This window comes from Watersipora subatra, chromosome 6, assembly GCF_963576615.1.
Source record: "Watersipora subatra chromosome 6, tzWatSuba1.1, whole genome shotgun sequence".
Classification (NCBI taxonomy): domain Eukaryota; kingdom Metazoa; phylum Bryozoa; class Gymnolaemata; order Cheilostomatida; family Watersiporidae; genus Watersipora; species Watersipora subatra.
This window is the reverse complement of record NC_088713.1, coordinates 1,342,378-1,354,805: the sequence shown is the minus strand read 5'-3', so window position 1 is coordinate 1,354,805 and position 12,428 is coordinate 1,342,378. Positions and strand designations below refer to the sequence as shown.

Below are 12,428 nucleotides of genomic sequence, written 5' to 3'. Positions count from 1 at the left end.
TAATCCTGTTTAATGCCAATCTGACAAAAAGCTCTCAGCAAGCTTTCAACTCTAAATTGCTGAGTCTTTTGGATCTAGATCATAACCTGGAGGCTCTGTGTAGCACACTGACAACGTGGGCACATTAACTCTGTCCTTCCCACATAATTCCACTTGCCCAAATCTCAACGTTGGGCAAGTGAAATGGCTACCTGGTCCTGTCAGACTGGGCGCGTTGCAAAGGCATCCATCAGGTTAATCTGACAGTTCCGGAAGTAGATACTGAGAACTTGGTCAACTCTACTATACTGCTAGACCCAAGCATGCATCACTAAGATGCAAGTCATTGTCGAAAGCGACAGACAGCAAGCTTTCATATAAACCCAAATGGTTAAAGTTCACTTGATCAGACGTTTTAAAATCATTTTAAAGGTCTATGTGTTACAGTCCAATTTCTGCACATACACTTAATTTGATACAAGATCTGATTTGATGGGTGAGGTAAAATATTTCCATAGTAATACTCGGTCACTTGTTTGCTTAAAAACTAACTTGTTAGTTTTGTAAATGGTTTGTAAACAAATTTTGTAATCTGTTTCAATAAAATTTGTAAACTAAATTTGTAACCAAAATTTGTAATCAGATATTTGTTAGTTTACAAATCTGTTGTTGTAAATTTTTTGATTTGTAAACTAAACAATCTAATCAGATTGTTTGTTTTACAAATCTGTTACGTTCTGGTAAAATCTACAAAATTGTTTATAAACAAATTGGTAGATTTTATCAGAAGGTAGCAGTATTTTCTATCATTTAGAATTGTCTTTGATATTTGAGGTGATCTGACTGCAAGTATTTTTCAAGATTGAACTTGACAAAACTTGATCTCAGTTAAAACATTAGAAATAAAAATATGTGCCGAAATGACATCACCAGTTGCGGAGCTGCCTGTCTCTCACGTTATTGATATATGCTATTTTGTTCAAGTTGCAGCGTTGCACATCTCTGTTCTGTTGGTCTCTTTCTCGAAGTGTAACTATAGACGCCATAATCGCTCTTACGTCTATTTTGTTATAAAATATTGTTATTATTGTGTATTTTGTTTCATTTTGTTATAAAAACATTTTTTTTTTAAGAATATTTTTATTATTTTTGTTGACAAATTTTATTGACTACTGAAACTAGTTTTGCATGAAACTACTAAAGAAAACAGTCATGTGTTCTACTTGGGTGAGGATTTACACATCACTGTTGCGGTCGATAGATATTTGGCTCCAACAGAACTTTCCGAGTTGAAAAACCTTTGCTTAGGACAAACTTAGTAGTTTGCTCTCTTTTTGATTAGAGTTATATATAGCTACATGTACATATGTATAGCTATATATATAAATGGTTAGTTATTTATGTACCTATCTGTCAAGGAAATAAACGTTCCAGAAGGGTGACTCATCAAGGGATTATCTACGAGTGTGTTGACTAAAACAAATACTGCAAAACCTTTATTTGAATGCCACTACGCTCTATTTTCCAACCATTTCCTTATAGCTGCACTTTAATAGAGGTGATGTTCAAATAAAAGGTGGTGTTGAATTTTTCAAATAGCTTTTCAGAATTTTGGGAAAATAATATTTACCCTTAATCGGTCGAATCGAATGTTGCCTATGTTTTGCACCCTCCTTTGGGCGAAGCTATATCAATCCTTTTTAATGCAAGAAACTGGCTGTACATGTGAGTCAGCTACACCCTGTTCCAGATCTCTAACTAACTATGCATCGGGATGCTGAGACATATTTCTACCAGTCGATATCTATTGCCTGCAGTTAACCTACATTGGTGCTACAGCCTGCGTTGCAATTTATTGTCACTTTCAATGTTTTATTTTTTTTTAATTTAAAGACATATTTGTATTTTACAACTATGTTTACTAGTCTTTATTATAACAGAGCAGTGTCTGTCCGTCTAGCTGAAGCCACACTATGAGCGTTAGGAAAAAAGTTGCCTCCCTTGATAATTGAACTTGATTACACCAATTTACGAATTAATGATCGATCTTCATGAACTAATTATGCATATAGTGGTTTACTCATTACGATCTCTCATGGTGCATGGAACTGCCAAGTGTAGTTGTGTTACATGAAAGCTCATTGCACTCATTAAAGTTAGCTGTAGTTTGCAGCTAAAACTGGCTTTTTCTGTGCAATAGAAGAGAAATTAGGGGTGTCGATCACATTGTAAACCATGTTTAGACAACTGCAAAGATACTATCGAATAATGCATGATAGATCTGCAATTTCATAAGTTATATAATAATCTATCAAATGTTACAAATATATATTCAAGAACAAGTACCACAAACAAACAATTACAATAAATGCAAAAACAAAAATTAATGTTTTTGAAATAAAAAGTATTTTTTAGCTATCTTGACCAGTTGGGTTCTGGTTGTTGCTTGCATTTGGAACCGTTTCATTTTCTTCTGACTGCTCAATACATTCCACCATAGACATATTAACTATACTTTATATATAGTATAGTATATAATAGTAAAGTAATAGGTCTATAATCTTTGTATAATTGATAGGTCTATGCTTTCCACAGTGTTTTCTGGCCTCAACTTTTTTGCACTGCTGAACTAGTCGATATTAATCTCCAAACTATTTTCCTAACATAAAAAAAACCTTTACGTATTGCTATTTTGTCATGCAAATAATGATAAACTTTTAGGTGCATGCGCGCTTAACACAAGGTAGCCTCCAAATAGTAGTGCAGGTTCTATCAGAAATTCTAAAATATTTTTCATATACATCGAAGTATCAAAACCGTATCAAATAAGGAATTACTATTAGCCGGATACAGTTAATAATTACTTTCATGATGTTGCATTCAAAGGTTTAACGAAAAAACCGGAAAGCTTTGGAGTTAGTTACGAACAGAAACAATGAAAGAATTGATTTTTATTGAAGTAACCCAGTTATTATTAATACGATTTTTTGGACACTTTTTTATTGATCACTTGCAATAATCGGTTCATAAAGATCAAAGCATGTCAAAGTAGCTTTCAAATAAAGGCAGCGTTCAAGTACAGGTTTTATGATATGCTGCTTTATGGTTTACACTACATTTTAGTTTATCCTTGCAAGTGTTTACAAACAATGGTACATTTGAAAGTGTTTATTGCTGTTTTTGGCATTTACATGACAGGTTGTCAGAATAGGTTGGAAGGTTGACAGTAAGACAGGTTTCAGAATAATATTATGTATTATAGCTGGAGTCGTTGGCAAGCTGGCCTAGGTTTGACACACCTGTTTTAGCCCATCATTTGGTACAATTAACAGTGGGTTGAATGCTTTTTCTACTATTCAAAAGCGCAGGACAAATCGAGTCCAAACCTTGTAGAAAATCCTTATAAATAGTCTTTAGAACTAAACTTCATTGAGGGGAGGTTATTAGCTTCCTAGAGGGGTTCGAATTGCAAACTGTTAAAAGATTGTTTTGTAGAATACACAATAGGCGTTTGTTGATTCCGATGATGCATAGCCATGAATTTGCTACAATCTTTTACATGCCACTGATATGCAACCATCTTAGTAATTACTCAACGGGTAACCGTTGAATCAATCTAGTAAAACATTCTTAGTGCATGGAATACACCAGTTATAATTCAAACAGTTATCATTCATAGCTCGACGTATTGCAACTCCGAAGTATTCAAAACAATCTCAAGTCATGGCTTCTGAAGATGCACCACCATGAATGTCCTTATCAGCTACCAACAGACCCCTGCCTAGCTCAGTTAAGCCTGGTTCCCATATATGTCGCAAAGCACTAGCGACAGCACCGCAGGCTATTGCAGTGAAATGTGAACCTACACACCGGGTACCGCCGGTGGTAGCCGGCTGTCGTCGCAAAAGATTTCGCGAAAGCCACAGGCAAAACCTTCCGAAATGCACTGTACAGGTGAAGGTCACCATTATCGAAACGGCATGGTGAGCGAACATTTAATGTGATTATACGATTATGTTTAGCGATGCAGCTTTATATGTGAACAGAAGCCGCCTAGCGTCACAAGCGTTTTGCTGCGCAAGTTACTGCCGGAGTATCGCAATTGATATGGGAACCAGGCTTTAGGCACCATTGTGTACCACAATCATAATGCTTATTCAACATACAAAAATTCATGAAGATTTCAAGTCAGGTTTTTGGCTAGTTCACTACTACTCAGACGGTTGTCTACTTTCTTTCTCTGGAGTCTTCATACTTGTTTCTGTTATAATTCACATAAATGTGGCAAAAACTACCATAAATTTCCTATAATTGTTAAGGAGTGATCATTTAAATCTGAATAGCATTTAATCACATGCTCCCGTGTACGAAATTCAAAAACACTTTTGACTGTCTTGGAAGTGGTCTTAGTGAAATTCTTGGTCAGAAATGTTAGTCATAGCCTGGGTCACAAACTGGGCACACTTAGTATTTGTAGAGTGTTTGGCATGGAGCTAGCTAACAATAGCATTGAGTACGATGAGGTGAATAAAAGACTCATGTGCCAGATTTTAAAGCAGCTCGTATGATATCATTGAATCGGACTATTTGAACGCAAAGACGAGTTTACATATATTCTTTTAATCCATAGTTGTTACTCAAATTCATAGTATATAACTATTCTCGATTGTTTATAACTCTACACAGCCTACAAAGGCCTGTTGAGGATTCAACACGCATGCACCGTGTGAACTCGTAAACATCAGCCATGACTAATAGATCTTACGCCACAACTATGTGGTACTTCCTACTGTTTCACTGTTATTTGTATGTATCTTGTCCAATCAATCCATTCATTTTGTATTTGCTACCCAATCAGACGAGTGTATGTGATAGATGGTAATTTGAAAGTTATGTTGAGTCATGCGTTAAATGGAATGTATATGAAAGGATTAGCCAATGAATTGAGTCTCCTAATGACTATGATAGTGTTTTGATAATCTATCCTCAAATAGTGAATCGCTGTTAAACTGACTAGTGGTGTATAAGGTCTCCTAATTAACTTTGCACGGTACTTAATAAGCAAGCAAGCTTAAGTGATACTTTTGAGCATTAATTTGAGGTTTTTCAGAGGAAATATATTCCGAAGTATCGGCATCCACTCCTGGCGAGCCTCAATCAACACCTTCAAAAAGTACACCCGATCCTTCAATCCCCGCAACAAACGGAGCCGATGCCGTACTTCAACCTCTCTACGAAGAACCAATAACTGTGAGGTTGAGTAACCTTTCTCAAAATAGCTTCAGTTCTTCAGAGGATATTTGCATTGTGAAGAAAGTTGACACCTGCCTGACTGACATGTTTGAGGTGAGTGGATACAGTGCTATATGTCGGTGTTGAAAGTTTATACTTGATAAAATTGGTGTTCAAATTCCATAATTGCTTTAGGAAATGATTCAAAAGTTGTTTTCGTCAAGTATTTGTTGGTCAAAATAGTAATCGTTCAATATTTACTATAATACAAGCTGTGTTTGTCTGGCTGCCGTCAAGGCTGGAGGTTGAGAAAAAGATTGCATCGCACGAAATCAAACCGGCAGCGTTCGGCTTAATAGAGTGACATTTTACCAATCAACCACTCGCGGGGTTTCTAGAATAATTGTACACATAGTTATTACACCCGATGATCTGTCACACAGCACTCGACTGCCAGGGTACTAGTAATAATAACTATTATTTCCTGTGATTACTTGCTTTTTTACGAATGTTAACCCTTTCACTGCCGTGGACGTATTTATGCGTAATCAATGGTCGACTGCTTAGAAGCATTTTTCCGACTTTCTCAGCAATTGCGTAGTAACTCAATTTTATTATTTGTTGACAACATAACCAAAGATCTTTAGCACTTTTATGGTATTGACAGTGTTTTCCGAAGGTTTTTTTTTATAGAATTAGCCTAAAATCATGAAGCAATTTTAAATTTTTGTATGGGAATTTCCAAATTAAAAACGAACTTGTTTCCTTTCTGACGTTCAAACGATTTAGCGTTATTACGGCGTTCGTAAGTACCTCCTGAGTTAGAAAACCGAGAATTTTTTATGTTGCTGACATTAGGGCCAATTCAGATTCAGGTTTTCGTGATTGCACAGTTAGTTAAATTAGCAGCACTGACTGTGATGGTGGTGAAAGTAATAGTTTTGTAGGAATAACGAACATTCTTAGGGATCGCTTCACAGCGATCGTAGATCACATAGCTTTAGCAATGCACAAAGTATAGATACATTGAATTTTTTGCATAGCACTATTTGTTTACATGTTGGAAACATAAAGTATATAACTAAAATGTTCTAGATAGAGGTTCAGGTTGAAAAAGAATGTATACATATCATGAAGCAAAATCGGCAATTTTTGATAAATGGCTGGCAGTAGGCCGATAGCTAAATTTGTACATGGATGGCAGTGAAAAGGTTAATTAGTAGCTAAAGCTGGTAGTCATAGTATGTCATTACAAACAACAATAAAAATAATGCTGGCATTCACACTACTTTTGAGTGTGAAATGAAATATTTTGGTTTCTTTGTTGCTTTCAGCATGTTGCAGCAGTCTAGCTCCTGTCAATATAGAGAGCTGGTAAATAATACAGCAAAATAAATTTTTCGTCGTTCTTGTAGTTGGACCATACAGCTGTTTGTTTCTGATGATTGTATGCAATCGTTTGTGTACATTTCAGACAGAGGCAGCATTACTCTGGTGGTCACTAAAATTGTAATCATGATGACAATACATTACTTTAATAGAAATACTCTAAATTAACCATCTGTAAACATGATGACAACATATTACTTTAATAGAAATACTCTAAATTACCCATTTTTAAACATGATGACAACACAATACTTTAATAGAAGTACTCTAAATTACCCATAATTCTCGGTTTTGACTTAGAATGATCGGTCATACGCTTACTCATTAATAATTCTAGCGTATGAGTGAAAATTGGCTTTGGTAGAATATCTGTTAGGCGGGTCGATTCTAACGTTTTCCATAAAAATGGCAATAATAAAATACAAACCATATACCTGCTTTCTTTTATTTAATATTATTCTTTTTTATTTAATGAATTGTGAATATATGTTTTTATTGTCTGTGCTAAATTATTATGAGCGTGTATTTTTAACTTTAAACAACGACACAAAGTTGCAAAATTTGTCGGTAAAGCAGCTAGTTTAATATAAATTGGCACTAAATTAACCTCGAAAATACTAAAAACGTTATCTTAGTCGGTTATAGGTTTTCACTTTTTACAAGTCAAATAATAACATTCTGATATCAAACAGGCGATAACACACTTGTGTTTATGCTATCCAGTTTTTTATCTGCTGTTTAGATTGTACGGTTTTATTAACTGTTTCACTCTACAAAAATCTATCAGATATAAACATTCCGCGTTATATTTATGCATATGCAGCAAAATGTTTGCATGACTGAGTAGCAAGCATATGAATATGCAAAAATGATTGATTCAACTTCCGCCTAGAATCATCATTAGTGAAGTGGAAAGCTGTCAACATACCAGTTTTATAAGATGGCATAACAGTGTAAAGCAACAGTAGAGCTATCGTTAGTCAATTCACTAAACGATTTTACATCCATTAGCCGCAGTTCATCAATAATGCTTTTCCTTGTGGTAATAAAATTCCTTGTTTTGACTCATTGCTATCTATTTCTGTCCCCACTGGGCTGGGGTCGGCAAGAAAATCATTTCACTAAACTGAACAATCTTTTAAAATGTTTGATCTGGTTAAAAAGGAAAGCTTATGATTTTATATGGTTCTCAATTCTCTTATTCGAGTTTGGGATCTCTCAGTTGGTGCGTAGTAGTAGTGGACACGACTACGAGTAGCCGTGCCCACTACTCCTTTTTTCGTTCTACTACTATTTTCACTTATTACTGGAAATCTTTTTGCTCGTCCGCCAACTGCCATGCTTGATGTTTTGCAACCTTACAAATTTTCTTTTTTCATAATCAGGTCTACCTTCGTATGAGTAATATTGTTTCAATAGGATTATTCTTTCAAGTTCGACCTCAGCAGTCATGTTAAACTATGTCTGTATGCGATTAATTTTTGTGGCTGCGTTTGCTGTTTTGCTGATGAATTTTGTATTAAGTGCTATTGCCTACCATCTGATTTTTGCGACTCACTATTTGCTTCGCAGGTAAATGCATCGACCGATCTGCACAGACAATCAGTATGGTGCAGTCTAATAAGTTTGTCATTCTCTTTGCTTATCGGTAATCGCTCGCTTGTTCCGTGTGAGAGCATGGAACGACACTCAGACTACCCTGGTTTATCGTCTTAACCTTGCAGTCACTCGTAAAATGAACAAGTTCAAACTGCTGCGCAGCCGACTGGTCAAAAAATTCTTAATTGGCCAAAACTATAAGTTGTTAAAATGTTTCGGCTAATCAATATTGGAAATCCTGCTTGATTATTGGCTAGTATAAATGGCCTCTGCTGGTGTAAACATAGTTTAGAGAAATGATAAGAGCATTCTCCACTGGTGAACTTCATTGTTCTTTGCCCTAAGTTAGATGCAACCGTCACATCAAACTCATCTCAGTAAGAAATGGCCACTTGGCTCAGAGTGAAACATCTCTATATTGAGGGCAACATCAACATCAACTCGGTGAATATATGAATCAAGAGATGAGTGGATGGATTTAATTAATTCATGCATTGTTTACGTCATTTTTAATAATTTACAACGGCGTAAACAACTTCTGCTCTTGTAAAGCCCTATCTCCCTTTCACGAATTGTACACTGCAAGAAAACATAAGAAAAAACGGTTCTTGTATTTTTAACTGTAATATTTTACAATTTTTATATACTATTAACTTTATGGCAGTTTTCTATTTTTAATATAATAAATAATTACCATTTCCAAGGTGGTCAACCTGCGCCACGATTGACTCCCAAATGTTGCTTTTCAACTGAGTTTTTTGTCATTTTTATGTGTTTTGTTGTACATGACTGTATGTGCTCTTATTAAATCTATGAACAATTCAGTGTTCTTTTTGATGATGTTTCAGTTGTAACAAAATAGCAAAATGTTGTTGCCGTATGTTGGTAAACACCGACGCAAAAAATTAGCTACCAGATCATTGCATTCTGGGGAAATACAACCAATCGAAATGCATCTCATGCGCGATAAAGTTCTGATAGAGAAAGTGTAGTGTTATCGCCCAGCATCGACTTGCTGGGCGAGTTTCAACCCAGATTGGTGCCACGCGATATCGCGCAACACATCGCGCTACATATCGCCTAGTGTGTTTGAGCCATTAGAATTGTATCACAGTCATCATCATATTGAGCCAATTTCTCTCAGTCTTCAGTGGTCTGTTGTTGGTTGTTTCAACAAATTTTAATTGTTTCAACTTTCTGTGAATCAAATTTTGGCCAAGGACCACGGTTGTTTTGACTGAAATGTTAGATTTATGGTTATTAGCCAGTATACTGATTATTACCATTTTACTGAGCTATTCAAGTATTCCTTGTTCTCCTTAGAATATAGGCTATATATAAAAATGTTTTTGAGCAGGTTCCCGTACCAACTCTAAGAAGGAAAGAGGCTAAAAGACTTCGGGGCAACCAACAGAAAGGTAAGTATACCTGCAATCATGAACTTATGAATATCTTAAGTTAGTTCTGGTGCAACCAATGCATGGAAAGAGACAAAGTTACCGAAATTATCACATGACAATGCTACGACCGGCTTCTTGTATGCATGGCATTATGTCTTCTTTCTAATAGGTTTTGTGATAAAATTGTTCATTTTTCAGTATCATAAGGATTTTAAAGGTATAAACCAAACTATTTAGACAAACACAAACTTTAAAGCAAAAGTAAATTTTCGCCAAACGCATCTATAGCTTGTTTTGTTTAAAAGCTCTTAGCAGTCTGTTGGTTTAAGGTGAAACTTGCATTGTCACCAGCGATGTATATATGAAAGGAACATATATTCAAAGGTCCTGTTGGAAATGCTCAGGTGAAACTATCTAGCTTTTTCTTGCAGTAACGCCCAACTCTGACTTCTTATACACCATAAATGGCTAGTCAAAGCTAGGTGCTTTCCAAACTGTCCAAGTATGCAAGTAGATTTTTATTTTAGCCAGTTATGGGAGAACTCATACTTCAAGTGATCGATAATTATATCTATGATAATTGTATTATGATAATGATCTATGATTATATGATATATAATTATATCTGATAATATTTATAATTGCGTGATTCTCATGAAAACTGCATGACAACAGGATGCTAATAGATACTCTTAAAGCCTGGTTCCCATATCGATTGCGAGACCCCGGCGGTAATCTCGCGCAGTAAAACACTTGAAACGCTAGACTCGGCGGCTGCTGTTCACATAAAGCTGCATCGCTAATAATCACATGAAAATGTTCGCTCGCCGTACCATGTTTGATAATGCTGACCTTCACATGAACAGCCCATTTCGAGAAGATCTCGCCTGCGGATCTTCGCGAAATTTGAACATCATAAACTCTTGCGTTTATGATTATTACTGTTATTATTGCTTATGATTACATTTCACCGCTGACAGCCCGCGGTGCTGTCATCGGTGCTTACGGCGTAAATGGAAACCGGGTTTAAATGTTGCCCAACAGAGAGTTTAAGGGCTTAAAATAAATGGCTACTCTGAAGTGAAAATGATCAAAAGTTCAAATTAACTTTTATATGCGATATTTTACCAGCATGACCTTCACATAAGTAGTATAAAGAAGAGTTTTGACAGATCTATTAGTTTAGTACCAGAGTAGCAGTAGATCTATTAGAGGTTTGTGATGCATGATGTATTTTTTATGTTTTAAAGGCTTTGTCACCCTTCCTAACCAGGAAAAGAGACGAGCGTTTGTTTTTGAAACCCTGAACAGCTCAGAGTCATATAAAGTAGAATCGAGTTCTCCTTCCCTGAAGACTAGCGGGTCAGCGGAGGCCATGAACAAGTTGGCCATCGATGAAAAGGTTGGTTTTCTACAGGATTACAGTAGTGCTTTGTATTCCGTTTAGTAAGGTTAGCTGGTACAACAACCCATTGACCTACACGTAACTGTAAAACAGGATAACACAAAAACATGCCTAAAACTATGAAAGTGTTACAACAATGGAAGTATCTAACACTATGGGGTGTTAGATAAATTATATTGACATCTTCTATAAAGGCCAATATAATTACTGTAAGTAATACAGCAGTAATATTATACAGCAGTAACATAATACAGCAGTAATTTAATATAGCAGTAATATAATACAGCAGTAATATAATACAGCAGTAATTTAATATAGCAGTAATATAATACAGCAGTAATATAATACAGCAGTAATATAATACAGCAATAATATAATGCAGCAGTAATATAATGCAGCAGTAATTTTATACAGCAATAATATAATACCGCAATAATATTATACAGCAGTAATATAATATAGCAGTAATATAATACATCAGTAATATAATACAGCAGTAATATAATACACTAGCTCCTGTTCTTACGCAATGCATCTGTGGTAATAAAAACCATCTTCGCGTAAGATAACATTCTCTAAAACATTTTTGTAAACGGATGTAAGTTGTTGGGTTTTTATTTAGAATAGTTCAGACCAAAATAAAAATATAATTGCTTTTTTACAAATCCATTTAAATAAAATTTGTTTTACATATTCTATATTTGATAAAACCACTTGGTCTATATGAATTTTAAAAAAATATATACATTGCGCCTTGGGGTTACGATGTCCATGTTATACGACATTTCGCCTTATGTAGTGAATCATGATGGTTTTTGTCTTTGCTATACAAATCCTATTTCACCACACGAATTCAACAAAAAAATTCGCTCAAAGTTCAAATTTGGCAGTTAATGTCCTTATTATATCAAAATAACAAAGAGGCCAACGTGCTGTTAGCCGAAACCCTTCTCCCACTCATTTATCTCAGTTTAGCATTCCTTGTGTGAGAAACAGTAATATTTTCCCTTTGAAACTAGTGGCCAAGTTGAAGTTGCGATCCCTTAGAATTAAGGGTCGTGAATCAGACAACTTCCCTTAGCCTGCTAACAAAATTTCACTTCATTGCGTATTAAACAGAACTTTTTTTAAAACAACATCGCTTGGGATGAAAATGTTGAAGTTCAGAAAAATAGTTCAAAATATATTCTAAAACTTAGCTTTAATTGTGTGTTTAGTGAGCTAAATTTAAGAAATTCAATTCAAAATTATGTTATACGTCTGTCTCAAAGGTAACAACTGCCTATGGTACGTACTGCCGCTACTGTGCATACACATGTAATGAAATTCTACAATTTATTGTGCAGACCATAACCACTGAATACACTAAAGTTACTGTAGATAACTGTAGCTACTAAGCTTAACATACTATTTTGTTACTAATT

At 35.2% G+C, this 12,428-nt stretch overlaps 1 protein-coding gene across 6 annotated transcripts in view; it reads left to right on the top strand.

The window, feature by feature from the left end:
* LOC137398550 (serine/threonine-protein kinase pakA-like) overlaps positions 1-12,428 on the top strand; it is a 59,690-nt gene that overhangs the window by 30,341 nt on the left and 16,921 nt on the right. For all 6 annotated transcript variants that reach the window (XM_068084675.1, XM_068084679.1, XM_068084677.1 and 3 more), the window contains 3 exons: positions 5,090-5,325; positions 9,557-9,617; positions 10,850-11,001. In XM_068084675.1, the coding sequence (XP_067940776.1) occupies positions 5,090-5,325; positions 9,557-9,617; positions 10,850-11,001 (449 nt within the window). The remainder of the gene's footprint in view (positions 1-5,089; positions 5,326-9,556; positions 9,618-10,849; positions 11,002-12,428) is intronic.